This window comes from Dreissena polymorpha, chromosome 9 (assembly GCF_020536995.1).
Source record: "Dreissena polymorpha isolate Duluth1 chromosome 9, UMN_Dpol_1.0, whole genome shotgun sequence".
Classification (NCBI taxonomy): domain Eukaryota; kingdom Metazoa; phylum Mollusca; class Bivalvia; order Myida; family Dreissenidae; genus Dreissena; species Dreissena polymorpha.
The window spans coordinates 100,443,395-100,456,790 of NC_068363.1; the positions used below are offsets into that span (position 1 = coordinate 100,443,395).

The 13,396-nt window shown below is 36.6% G+C and overlaps 2 protein-coding genes across 8 annotated transcripts in view; one reads left to right on the forward strand and one right to left on the reverse strand.

Annotated features, from left to right (window-relative positions):
• The window catches only part of LOC127845058 (cytoplasmic dynein 1 light intermediate chain 2-like), a 42,140-nt gene extending 39,190 nt beyond the window's left edge, over window positions 1-2,950 (reverse strand). The window contains exon 1 of one of the 2 annotated variants that reach the window (XM_052375699.1): window positions 2,646-2,950. In XM_052375699.1, coding sequence (XP_052231659.1) covers window positions 2,646-2,758 — 113 coding nt within the window. In that variant the 5' untranslated portion in view covers window positions 2,759-2,950. The remainder of the gene's footprint in view (window positions 1-2,645) is intronic. The other variant, XM_052375700.1, reaches the window with a different exon arrangement.
• On the forward strand, window positions 2,734-13,085 carry LOC127845061 (ankyrin repeat and SOCS box protein 8-like). 6 transcript variants are annotated; one of them, XM_052375720.1, is made up of 6 exons: window positions 2,734-2,790; window positions 3,736-4,507; window positions 5,846-6,056; window positions 7,190-7,331; window positions 8,971-9,087; window positions 10,163-13,085. In XM_052375720.1, exons 2-6 carry the CDS (start codon window positions 3,848-3,850, stop codon window positions 10,419-10,421), a joined length of 1,389 nt encoding a protein of 462 aa, XP_052231680.1. In that variant the 5' UTR covers window positions 2,734-2,790; window positions 3,736-3,847; the 3' UTR covers window positions 10,422-13,085. The 6 variants fall into 6 exon arrangements, with proteins under 6 accessions (XP_052231680.1, XP_052231676.1, XP_052231678.1 ...); XM_052375716.1 differs by lacking the exon at window positions 2,734-2,790 and adding an exon at window positions 2,797-2,992; XM_052375718.1 differs by lacking the exon at window positions 2,734-2,790 and adding an exon at window positions 3,003-3,238.
• The last annotated feature ends 311 nt before the right edge of the window (window positions 13,086-13,396 follow it).

Genomic DNA, 13,396 nt, shown 5'->3' on the forward strand with positions numbered 1-13,396 from the left:
ATATATTTTTAGCCAATTTAGTTTTCCAGTGACTACAAATTGATAAATACAATTGGCAGAGTAGGCCCTGCTATTTAGTTTTGAAAGGTTGTCAAACTGACTGTCTGATTTTTTAAATAATCATATAGTCTGTACATGTAATTATTGTTGTCAGTTAGTTGTCAGATACAGCTACTATCTCCTTCATCAGGTGGGTCCATATTCATCGGACATTTCGGCACTGTCCCACTACGTCCTCCTCTGGTGTGCCGACCAGAAGTGATCAATTTTCGGCTAGGAGATAGTAAACCTCTGCTACACTTCTTCATCTCTAGTCCACAGCCCTGTGTCCCCCTATCCACTTCTCCTCTCTCTTTCGCCATAGCCACAAGGAAGCAGACTCCGTTTCACGTGCAACAACCGATATGGCCCGTTTCGGGACCTGTCCTGTAACCCCCAGTCTGCTGAAAGTGCGCCACAGTGATTGAGCTGGGAAACCTCTGCAGCCCACCTCCAGTGGAAAACACCATGCCTTCCAGCCTTTCTCTGTGCAGGTATCTGTGAGGGCCTGGTACTTTTCGCGCTTCCGTTCGAAGCTCTCTTCAATCCGCTCCTCCCATGGTACTGTGAGTTCCACCATCACAACCTGTTTTGATGCAGCTGACCACAGTACTATGTCGGGTCTCTGGTTTGTCACGGTGATCTCTTGTGGAAATTTGAGCTATTTCTTCAAGTCTGCTTCCATTCTCCAATCTGTTGCCGTTCCAAGAATCCCACATGCATGTTTGGCCTTTGCCCCTTCTTCTCCGGCTCTGACAAAGGAAATGAATGAGGGGCCTTTGTTGGTCGTCTTCTGCGCTTTTCGTGCTTGATCTAGATGATCGGCGATTGAAGCAAAAACCCTGTCGTGACGCCATCTGTATTGACCATCAGACAGGGCTGTCCTGCATGAGCTCAGGACACGTTCCAGATTCGCTGGTCTTCCACAGAGCTTGCAGTCTGGCTTTTCAGCAAGACCCCAAGTCACTAGGTTCGTTGGACTTGGCAGCACGTCGTAGACAGACTTGAGCAAGAAACTAAGTCTGTCGCTTTCCATGGTCCAGATCGCATTCCATGTAAGCTTTCTCTGGGGTACTCCCTCCCAGTTCAGCCATTTTCCCTGTTTCCGTAGGGTAACAGTTCTGGTGAGCCTGGATTCTTCCTCCATTTGGCGAATCTCTTCCTGCACTTGGGTGCGTCGGTCTTTTGCACTGGCTTTGCTCCACTGCGAACGGGTGACGCATCCGAAGCCTAGTCGCCCTTGTGCGACATTACCGACAATGTCGCTGTGCCAAAGACGAGCCTCAGCCTCTTCAACTGCCTTGTCAGCCCTCCACTTTCTCCCGATGTTGCCCTGCACTCCTGATTCTCTAACCTTCTCATCACTACTGTCTCGTAGCATAATGACTTTCCGAGCCTTTGTGACCTTGTATTCCTCCGTCAGTGATCTGAGAGGTATCTGCAGCTTGCTGCCTGTGCAGTACAAACCAAGGCTGGTGAAACTCTTTGGCACCCCCATCCACCTCCTGAGGAATGAATTTATTGTCCTCTCCATTGCTTCCACTGTTGATGACGATACACTGTACACCAGCAGCGGCCACAATAGGCTTGGTAGGATGCCATGTTGAATTTTCCTGGCAGACCACACTTGTCCACATCTTTCAACCAGTTCTCCATTTGCTCTACCGTGTCTTTGATACTCTGTTGATCATTGAGTGAGTCTCGAAACCACTTTCCGAGGCACTTCACTGGTTGCTCCTTAACAGTCTGGATGAGCTGATCTTTGATTCTATATCTTGCACTCTCTTGAATCAGCATTTGGTGTAAAAAACACACACACCCACTAATCTGATCAACAACTTGTTTTTGGTTTCGCAGGATAAGTTTGTATAATTTTTGCTTTTATTCAGAAATAAAACTATTTATTTTGCAATCCAATCATCTACATTCAATAATATTTATGATATATAGTTAAAAAAACAGTTAAGAGCAAAAATTTGGCCATCCCACTACTTTTTTTCGAAGTGTTCGACAAACAATAGTCTCTAGACTTTCGATTGGGCTTTGTATCTGATTGCATTAGATTATGATTTGCTGTTGTAGATTGTAAATGATCATAAATGAAAGTTCCACTGCTCCAAATATGTCTGACACTGATAAATGCATGATCGAAGTGGGAGGTGATAAGGAAAGTATTTTTGTGTCATTTAATTGTACTCTGAACAAACAAATAAAAAATGCTACCATGTTTAACATTTACACTCATCAAATGCTGGTCATAAATTTTCAACTGGGGAGTTCTTTCAACTTTAGAAATGCGTTATCTAAGAAAAGTGGGTGGGGTATTGTGAATTTAAAAGCAAACATCAATGACGTTAACGGATTAACCAAGTCAATCTGGATTGCAAGTTTTCATATTCATTTCACAAGTATAATGCATTTAATGTCATATACAAAGATGACAACATCAGAATGCATGTCTAATTCGATAAGCTAACAAAATGTGGCAAAAAACAAGAAACATTATCAAAACATGACTCAATATTCAAGAATCTGTTTAACATCATATGAATGGTGATTTTTAAATTGAAAACGTGTACCATCTATGCATAGCAAACTAATTTTACCATAGATTCTGTGATTCATTCTCTGTTTCATCGCTGACAGAGTTCATTCTGTCATTTTTCTCTCCAACAGGAGCCATTTTGGTCAGAACTACCGGATAATGTGATGCACGCATGCGCGAGATAATAAATTTCGGCCGAGTTGGAGGTGAGTCATCCAAGTTATTATAAGCATTACATATATCAACTTGAAAGCAATATATGACGTCAACAATTAAAAATTTATTCAACTTTTTAATTTATTTTCTTGCTGCTTATTTTGTGAACGCTAATTGTCATTGTTACAATCGTCGACAATGACATGAAGCTGCTTCGCTCACTGAACCGGATGTTTACGTTCTATCATCTATGTAAGTCAGGGGTCATATCAACATTGTGTTTATGATAAAATGCAACTTGTGTGTGATATTTTTCATGACTATGGACATTTATTAATAATTTTCAGAGAATCTTCACTACTAATAAATGATAGTGCGGTTGTCAACTTAATGGAATGTCAAGTCACGGTGTTGTTGTAAAATTAAGTTATTTTGTTAACCTACACATATACTCTACTGCAATTTAGTGCAAGGTTGCCTCTGGCTACACTTTGACAGGTAGGCTTAAATGGACTTTGTGACATCATAATTGGCAACATCTGTCTGCTGTGCATGCATTATAGATAAAACAAGGTGTGGACACTAATAGGTATTTATTAGTATTTATGCCTGACCACCAGCAGACGATCTGGTAATATTAAGGGGCGTTTTACTGCTCTGTCTCTGACAGAAAAACTTTGTGAGCTCTTTTGTGTAAAGGGATTAAATAATAATAATCATACACTGGGTGCTTGCTGTTTATAAACTAATTATATAAAAGACTTAAATGGATCGATTTTGATTTTGTTATTATATTTTTCACAAATTAACATGTTTAAGAGACATGTCTTTAATTAATGATGTGCATAGATATATTTTTTTAAATGCTTTTAATATTATATATTGAGGTTCATTATTTTCATATCATATATTTAACAAATTTAAATAAATAAACTAATTAACAGTTATTTTATTATAGTTCCATATTATAACATGATTTTGTCTTGCTTTTTCAGTTACAGCTAGTTTTTTTCAATGCTATGAGCTTTTATGAGTACATCTCAAGTTAGGCTCACTAGCTGGGAGTTGGATTATTGCAACTACAGTTTCAGCTAGATAATCATCACCATGGAACTGATTTTGAGAGACCATCATGGTCAGTTGACCGTTAACAACAGCAGACAGAACTCTGCACGACCATACAGAAATCTTGCAAACTATGAAGAGGAGAAACACCTATGGCAGGTTTTGGAATCTGGGTTGGATTTCGAAATATGCTGCCAGGAATTTGCACTTGCTTGTTTTCTTGGCAACTACAAGTTAGTGGAGCTATATTTAAATTATTACTTCAAAAGAACTTGGCACTGTTTTAAAGAAAAATCACAAACTTTATATAAATTATTGAATCATTATAATGAGTATGGGAACACACCACTTATTTTAGCGATTCGTGGATGGAATGATCACCCTTTAGAATATGACTTGTGCTCCTTGCTTATTAAGCATGGAGTGGATCTCAATATTACCCAGCAGCTTTCCAAGGAATCACCTCTTATGACCGCCATCAAGCTTGGATCTAATCAAATTGTGCAAGTACTTCTTGACAATGATGCTGATACAACGTTGTGTGATAATGTAGGGATATCCCCCCTGTATGCAGCCATCTTGCATAACAATGAAACTGCAGTGAAAGCTTTGATAGAGACAGGTTGTGATATAAACATGGGGAGTCAGGATCATACCTCACTCTTCATTGCAACAAGGCTCGGACATTTAAACATTGTGAAGGTATGAGTGGTTATTTTCCATGTTTGTCATTAAATGCATTAAAGCGATAAACATCGGAACTAAAGTCAATTCCAGTATAAAACAAAAATTTAAGAAAGAAAAAAAAGTATTCCAAACCTGGGCTTGAAACACTGACCCTTGGAGTATAAGTCTAGCGCTTAAACAACTCGGCCATCCTTGTTGACGTACATCAGCATGTATTTTTTTTCGTAATATAAGCAATCCTTGTAATTTCACAGAATATAACAATAACAACAGAAATTTCCAAATTTTACTATCATTTTTGCATTTGTAATGGTTTATAATTTTCCTTTTTTAAATCTTTAAAAGATGCATATAATTGATATTTAAGCGTATGGTAAATGTTCAGAATAACTGTTTCCTAGCAAAAATGATAACTACAACAAAAATTTGCAAATCTAAAACCATTTTTTTCAATTTTGTCAATTTATTAACTTTAAATGGGAAAAGGTCCCTTTAATATTGAATAAGCAAAGTAATATATCTCCAAATACTTATTCTACTGATGTGTTCAAATCAGTGAAATACATGTACTGCATACAAAACAGTTTAAACTTAGTTTAACCTTAATTAATTAGTTTAATGTCATTAATTAGCATGTTATTATGTTCATACAACCTCCCTCCTACCTTACCATAGATTTTATTTACAAAAATGACCATGAAGGAATATTCAATTTTTATTTAACTAGATGTTGTTTCTATAAAAATAAAAAACCTGGCGTGAATGTTCTTCTTTATATGAGCCGCATTTTGGGAAAACTGGGCTTAATTCATGTGCATAAAGTGTCATCCCAGATTAGCCTATGCAGTCTGCGCAGAGGACAACATTTGCCGCGTTTATGATTTTTTTTTTTTGAAAGTTGTCGCTTCAAAACCAAATGCAGTTAGGGCATACATTTTATGTTTGAAAGTTGTCGCTTCAAAACCAAATGCTGTTAGGGCATACATTTTAGTCCCAGATTAGATTGTGCAGACTGAACATGCTAAGCTTGGACGACATTAACTCTTCCAGTGCTGGAACCGAATTTTGAAGGCCTTTCCAAACAGTTTGGATCCAGATGAGACGCCTCAGAATGTGGCGTCTCATCAGGATCCAAACTGTTTGTTATTCTGATAGTATTCTTTGAAAAAAAATCGAAGAAAATGCTAATTTTAGAAACTCAGCAGACAACATTTTAGCAGATGACAAATTTCCCAGCATGCAAAGGATTAAAAGCACATGCATTAAGCCTTATTTTCCCAGATCAAGGTCCATATTATAATTATAATCATATCTATCCAACATGCAAATAAAACAGTCATATCCTTGTTGCAGATGCTGTGTGAAGCTGGTTGTGACATCTCTAAGACAAACAAATATGGATTCAGTCACGTCTACGAGGCCGCACTCAGGGGACACAATCATGTCCTGTCCTACCTTTTACAGCATGGCGGGAACCCTAATGTCACTGACATTTACGGAAACTCGCCGCTTCATGCTGCCGCAGTGAAAGGGCACGTGACTTGTATCAAGTTGTTAATAGAAGGTCTGTTGATTAATCTTTTGATGATTTATTATTCATGACATTAAATAATGAATATTTGTAAATCCCATGTATGATAATGTTAAAAAATGCTTTTTTGTGGATATCTGATTTTGCCAAAAAAAAGGTTGTCAAAAGGGGGTTTAATGCATTTTCGGTAAGTGTCGTCCCAGATAAGCCTGTGCAGTCTGCACAGGTAAATCCGGGACAACACTTTCCGCTATTATGGTATTCTTCGTTTACAGAAAGTCTCTTCTTTGCAAAAATCCAGTTTCCACAGAGAGTGTTATCTCTGATTAGCCTGTGCAGACTGCAATTGAATTGAACTTGAAATATGTCATAACTATGGAATGTAGATGTGCCAATCAACTTTTCGTGCCTAATTATCCACACAATATGAGTTATTTGCCTTTGAACTTAAAATTTTGTATGGTAGAAGCACATAAGTCCTCTTAATTATTTTAATAATATGAGGATATAGTTGTTACAAAGAACATGTCTGCAAATATATGGCAACAAAGGACCTGGAGTCAAAAACGTCAGACTAGTTTTAGCTAGACCACAGGTACATTTTAGTGTAATAGAATTTACTGCTATACCAATATAAATTATTGAAAAAGATTCAATGAGATCAAAATACCTTGCTGATAGTGCTTATACTACTTAAGTGACTGTTGAACATGAGATGACAAGCCAATAGTGTGAAAGTACTACTATTTATGCCCCCGAAGGTGGGCATCTAGTGATCAGACTGTCTGTCCGTCCGTCTGTTTGTCTTGCGGTCACACTTTGCGTTTAGGTTTTGAAAAATTCTCATAACTTCTTTGTCCCTTTACATATCAACTTGATATTTGGCATGCATGTGTATCTCATGGAGCTGCACATTTTGAGTGGTGAAAGGTCAAGGTCATCCTTCAAGGTCAAAGCGGCGCAGTAGGGGGCATTGTGTTTCTGACAAACATATCTCTTGTTTATTAAGTTATCATGATATTTTGTGGCATAATACATACTTGAAAAGCAGGAGGGATTTTTATTGTGAATGTGGAATGATACATCATATAAATAGCTTTTTTAGGTATTAGGTATTAAAAAACAACTAAAATTTAGTATTTTTGTTATATTTTACTTGTGCTCAGGGGGTGTGAGCTTGAAACTTCGCAACCACAACCGAGAATGTGCTTTGAGTGTTGCCCTGTTAGCCGGTAAAGCTGAGGTTGTTGAGCATTTATTGGAGGCTGGACTGGAGGTTATTCCAGCCAGTGAAGACAAGCAAGTCAGGTGACTACATTTATCCTGTGTTGTGAACCCTTTCAGTGCTGGAACCGAATTGTGAAGGCCTTTGCAAACAGTTTGGATCCAGATGAGACGCCACAGAATGTGGCGTCTCATCTGGATCTAAACTGTTTGCTATTCTGATAGTATTCTTTGAAAAAAATCAAAGAAAATGCTAATTTTAGAAATTCAGCAGAAGACATTTTAGCAGACGACAAATTTCACAGCATGCAAAGGGTTAAGCTTAACCCTTTACCCATCAGAAAAGCACATTGGCACATTTGAAGTCCTTTAGAAAATCAAATTAAATTTAAGTCATTTCTTAATATATTCAAGTTTGAAAGGCTTCATTTTCAACCCTTAAATGCTGATGAGCAGCAAACAGCATAAAACTTGAACAGACTGCAAGTTACTCACAGGCTGTTCTAGTTTTATGCTGTTTTCACATAGCCATTTTCACTTTGCTTCTGAGTGGGTAAGGGTTCATTTACCTTAGTTTTAACCCTTTCAAGCTCAGGAGCAAAGTGAAAATAGCCATGATACCAGCATAAAACCAAAACAATCTGTGAGTAACTAAATAGCAGTCTGTTCAGGTTTTATGCTGTTTGCTGCTCACTTGTATATATGGGTTAGAATCGGAGGCTTTGAATCTAGTAAGAAAGGTCTTAAATATGGTTTGATTTTGTAAGAGACTACAAATGCGTCAAAACTTGTTTCTGAAAAGTAAAGGGTTAAAATCCCAGTTTATGTTTATAAACCCCACAAGCAATCAAATTCTGTATGTTATATCCCTTTGGACTTGCACCCTAGTATTGTCACAGTGCGGAGCCTTTATTATTAGCTGTTTACAATACCCAGATGCATATGAAACAATGAAGTAAACCATTGATAAGTTAGTGAGAGAAAGGGTTAAAGACAATGATCTGATATGTGAGATTAATGCACCCATTTGAAGACCCAATGTAATGCCAATGTAGACAAAATGGATATGTGCAAACAGCATAAAATCAGATCAGCCTGCGAGTAACTCGCAGTCTGTTCAGGTTTTATGCTGTTTGCTGCTCATCAGTATCTAAGAGTTTGAAATGAAGCCTTTAAAACTTAAATCTAGTAAGAAAGGTATTTAATTAGATTTAACGTTCTAAGGGGCTACAAATACGTTAAAATTTGTTTCTCAGAGTTAAACGGTTAAAATCCCAGTTTATTTTCTTTGAGCCAACCCCCAACCAATTGAATTCTGTGTGTTAAACCCCTGATTAATGCACAGATTGGAAGACTCAATTAAGGGACCAGACATCACTTAAACTAGGCCTTGAGGGACTGTATAGAGTAAAAAATCAGTAAGGAAAACATCACAATTGATAATAGTAATAAAATATTTATGTAAGTATCCGATATTTACGTTTAAACCTATTTTTTATAGCTCAATTGTGTTGAAATGCTAAGACTTATTGAAAGGATTTCCTTGGAAGAACCAGTACTCGGTGTTATAAGGGGGGATTTTAAGAACACTTCCACTATGGGGATGGAATCCATGACCTCCCAGTCATTAAGCAGAGACCATTTGCACTATGACACAGCAACCTTTTTATCATTTAATTATTGTATTAATGTACATAAATTATCTTCAATATCTCTTACATAGTGTCGGAAATATTGTGACAGTGCTTGAGCGAGGGATGTCATCCACGATTGCGGTGCTTATAAGAGGCTGTTCTTACCTTCCTATGTTACACTGCATCACTATGCTACCTGGATTGAGGTAAAAAAAAGACCATCATTTGTCTGGGGTGTTATTTTTATGCCCCCCTTAGAACCTTAGAAGATAAGGGGGTTTATTGTTTTGCTGGATGTCTGTCAGGTGGGCTGTCGGTAGACCAGTTTGTTTCATATCAATAACTTGTCAATTATTTGACAGATTTGCTTGGTGCCTTACATGTGCATTAGCCTTGGACAGTAAATGACCCTATTGAAATTGGGGTCAAAGGTCATGATCACTGTCTCAATAAGTGGAAAAACTGTTTCCGATCAATAACTTGTCAATGCATTGACCCATTGGCTTGATTCTTCCCATGTGAATTGGCCATGGACAGTAGATGACCCCTATTAAAATTGGGGTCACTAGGTCAAAGGTCCTGTTCACTGTCGAAATGATTGTGTCATGCGTTTTTGATCAATTACTCGTCAAGGCATTGACAGATTTGCTTGATACACATGTGCATCGGCCTTGGACAGTAGATGACCCCTATTGAAATTGGGGTCATTAGTTCAAAGCCTTGTTTTGGGGGGCATCTGTCTACGACCACAGAACTCTTGTTCTTCTTTCATCTGATTTCTCATTTTGAGTGCATAAACTGCTTAACAAAAAGTTTATAATTTTGCATTATCTATGTAAGAGTGGATTGTTTTGGTGAACCCATTGAGTGAGTTAGGGTATTAACTGAAATTGTGGCTCTCCAAAATCACACCTCTGTTTTTTTCTGCTATGAAAATTTGGTGCTGGAAAACAGGACTTTTGACAATCTGATTGACATACAAATTTTCTCCACTTTCAAGTGTTGAACAACTGAAATGTCAGAACCAAATAATTAAAAAAGAGTGTATGTTAGCCAACCTGAGGTAACTTTTAATCCCAGCCTCTGTTGCTAGTATTTCTCACTCATATAAAGCATTATAAGAATTAAAACACTCTAAAGCAGAACTGCTTATTTAAATGATTTCTGACTACTGATATTATTTTAAGTTTGTAACATTTTTTGTTCGACATTTGAAGTATTTCTCCTGTTAAATTAACTATCATTTATTTTCCTTTAAACTGCTCTCGCCATTTCTTTCAGGAAAAACACTACATTGATAAAACTACTTGTCCATTCCGGAATTCAGACTGTACCTGCAATCCTATTGGCTACAGAAAAGCAGTATGGAAGTAACCAGCTTCCTGATTGGCTAGTTCAAATGAAGAGCAATGCTAGGAGCCTTCAGGACTGCTGCAGAATTCAAATAAGAAAATGCTTGCAAAACAAAGTCCTCTTTAAAACAAAACAGCTTCCTTTGCCCACTGACCTGAAGATGTTTATAACCTTGAAAACTATATGAACTTTAGTTTATCGGAAAATTTGGCATACATGACATACAAACATACCATATATCATGGTTAGGTCAGGAATGTTCCCTTTGCATGTTCTGTTATGATGTCCCTCTGCTATGCATTTAAATCCCGGTATATCACCAAAAAGTGTGCAATATGAATTTCATTTACCTAATAATACATTTTACTGGGCACTTGGGTGAGGGGGTGGTTGGTACACAATTGTAAAGCCAAAGCCAGTCGGCTTCAATGCCTGCTGCTAGTGCATGTTTGCTTGGTTGGTAAAACAATGAAGGAGCTAAGGAAATATTCCTGCTCTGTGTGTTTTTCTTAATGCAGGTATATGTAGGTTTCTGTAATTAGCAACTATATTTAGCTAGATCTCATTGAAGGGATTGACAGTGCATCTTGATCCCATGTTAAGAGTTATTTCCCTTTGTTTATTTATGTAATTTTAAAATTTGCAAGGAGCTTACCTTAAAATCTAGATATGTAGATAACCCTCATGGAGATGATTTGCTTTGCAGAATAGCCATAGCTTTTACTACCATATTTTTTACAGTTATTTCCCTTTGTTAATATATTGCATTTAAATTTCAAACTGGCATATCTTGCAGCCAAAATAGGTATAATCTTGAAATTTCATTGTTAGATCAGAGACGTACATGTAGCTGGTCAGATATATCTCAATGAACGGAAGTAGAGTGCTTAAACACCATATGTTCTGTTGTAATTGTTTCACAGTAATTGCTCTTGTGACTTTTGTGCTGAAATTTAGATCAGGGCATATCTTTACTTTAATATGACTATCAAGATGAAAATTGATCTGTTTGCGGCTTGCATTGTTGGGAAAACTGTTCATTAAACTAAACTGCTAATTACCTGTGACAAATTTTCATGCAGGTTTTTTTTAAACACAACATTGACAGGTCTAGTTATAATTGCTTGTGTGAATACTTATTATAACGCTTTACATTTTGTAGGATGCTAAATGATTTTTTGTTAAATTATAGCAAATATTTTTCTGTCCAAAGTTTGTCACCTGCAAATCAAATTAATTCTCAAACTTGAGCTAAAGGTAAAATGATGAATTATTATTCGTTGAGGTACTTCCAGTAATAAAAGTGTGATGTTTGTGTAAATAGAAGTTCACATTATTATGTTCCTACAAATAAACATTTTGATATTTTGTTTTATTATTACAGGCTGGTTCTTGTGTTGTTTATGAGTAAGAGCACTGCTTATTTGAAGGCTTGAACCAGGCTCTGGGAAAACTGGGCTTAATGTTTCTGCTTTTATGGATATGTTCGTTGTATGAAAGTCTCTTCTAAACAAAAATCCAGTCTAAGGGGAAAGTGTCATCCCAGATTAGCCTGTGCGGACGGCAAGAACCTTGACCCACATGCATTTACAACAGTGTTCCCAGAACAATGCTAATTTGATAATGAACTTGCATGTACATTTGAATGGCTGCATAAGGAGTTATTATGTATATTTAGTTTTTTAATGATATTCATTTTAAAGTTATTTCTGTTTTTGATGATTCATGTAAATATCATGTTTGTGTCTTTTTATTAAATTAATTATTGATATTGTAAAAATAATTTGTAATTAAACATACCGGTATTTCTGGATTGAGCATTTTTAATGCCCATTTGGCGTAGAGGCTATTGTGTCGGATTTAGAAATGCAAAGCATATACAAAGGGTCCACATTCAAACTTCGAATAACTCATATGTTAACTTAATTAAGGATAATTAATTTATAAACAGGTATAGCTAACCAATGTTAACCTGGCAGTTACCTTTATGCATGAAATTATTAAAGTATTGTTTCCAATAATACAGAAGTTTCAGATAAGCGATTTTAATTGGTTGAAGCACACCTCACTTAGTATGCTATTATGGTCTCGTTAATTTTGCGCAAAACGTGTACAACAAACCTGAAAGCAAATATCGGAAATAATCCAAATGAGCTGTGCTCTGTGAAAGGGGGCTTAATGCATGTGCTTAAAGTGTCATCCAAGATAAGCCTGTGGACTGCGCATGCTAATCTAGGACGACACTTTTCACACATGCATTTAACCCCCTTTTCACATAGCACGGCCCAACTTTATTCCAGCGACATTCCCCCCCCCCCCCCCCTTCTCCCTCCGTGTAATGTCTAATTTTTAAAATGTTTGACAAGTATTGCAACAATAACATAATGCTGTTAATTTTTAATCAATTCTAGTGTGAGGTTAGTTGGTTAGTTTTCGTCAGTTTTTGTCTGTACATTTCAATTTTGTTGCCATTTTATTCATTTAGAATTAGTTTATATATGCTAGTCGCTGTACACATGTAAAATTTGTGTATTACGGAGACAATGTGCAAATAAAATAACTTGAAAGATAATGATTATATGTTATATATATGGAATAATTCTTTTGGAACGTACCCTTACATATAGATATAATTGTTCTGTTTGTACATGATTTAAGTAATGTACAAATATTCAGTAGTTGTTTTTTCTGAAATATGAAGTTCTGGCTGGTCTTAAGTTAATCTTTATAATTCGGACCAATTAATAATACACGTTGACATGTCAAATTATCAGTAAACATGATAGCAATCGTGTTTTTTTTTCAGATGTTTGTCAGATATAAAGACCATATTAATAAAAGAAAAAAATAATTTGGCATGGTTTATTGTTTCACAAACATTCATTTTGACTTTATTTGCCTTTGAATTACACTACAATTTACAAGGGTCGTATCCGGAGTTGTTTAATATGGTGGCATCAGGATCAGAAAGATGTGTTTATTGACTGTAAGATACAAAAACTGTTCTTCGAAAACTATTTCTTTTTAAGCATAACCTGTATGAATGTGTTAAGTTGAAATAGACTATATTTGAGCCGTGCTCAGTGAAAATGGGGTTAAATGCAATTGCGTAAAGTGTCGTCCCAGATTAGCCTGTGAAATACGCACAGGCTAATCAGGGAC

What these genes read in the sequence shown, in the direction of transcription:
- LOC127845061 (XM_052375720.1), top strand. Translation starts at nt 3,848, where the DNA reads ATGGAACTGATTTTGAGAGACCATCATGGTCAGTTGACCGTTAACAAC. An exon ending in AGTGAAGACAAGCAAGTCAG is followed by an intron (nt 7,332 to 8,970) that starts GTGACTACATTT and finishes TCTCTTACATAG; the next exon opens with TGTCGGAAATATTGTGACAG. An exon ending in ACTATGCTACCTGGATTGAG is followed by an intron (nt 9,088 to 10,162) that starts GTAAAAAAAAGA and finishes CATTTCTTTCAG; the next exon opens with GAAAAACACTACATTGATAA.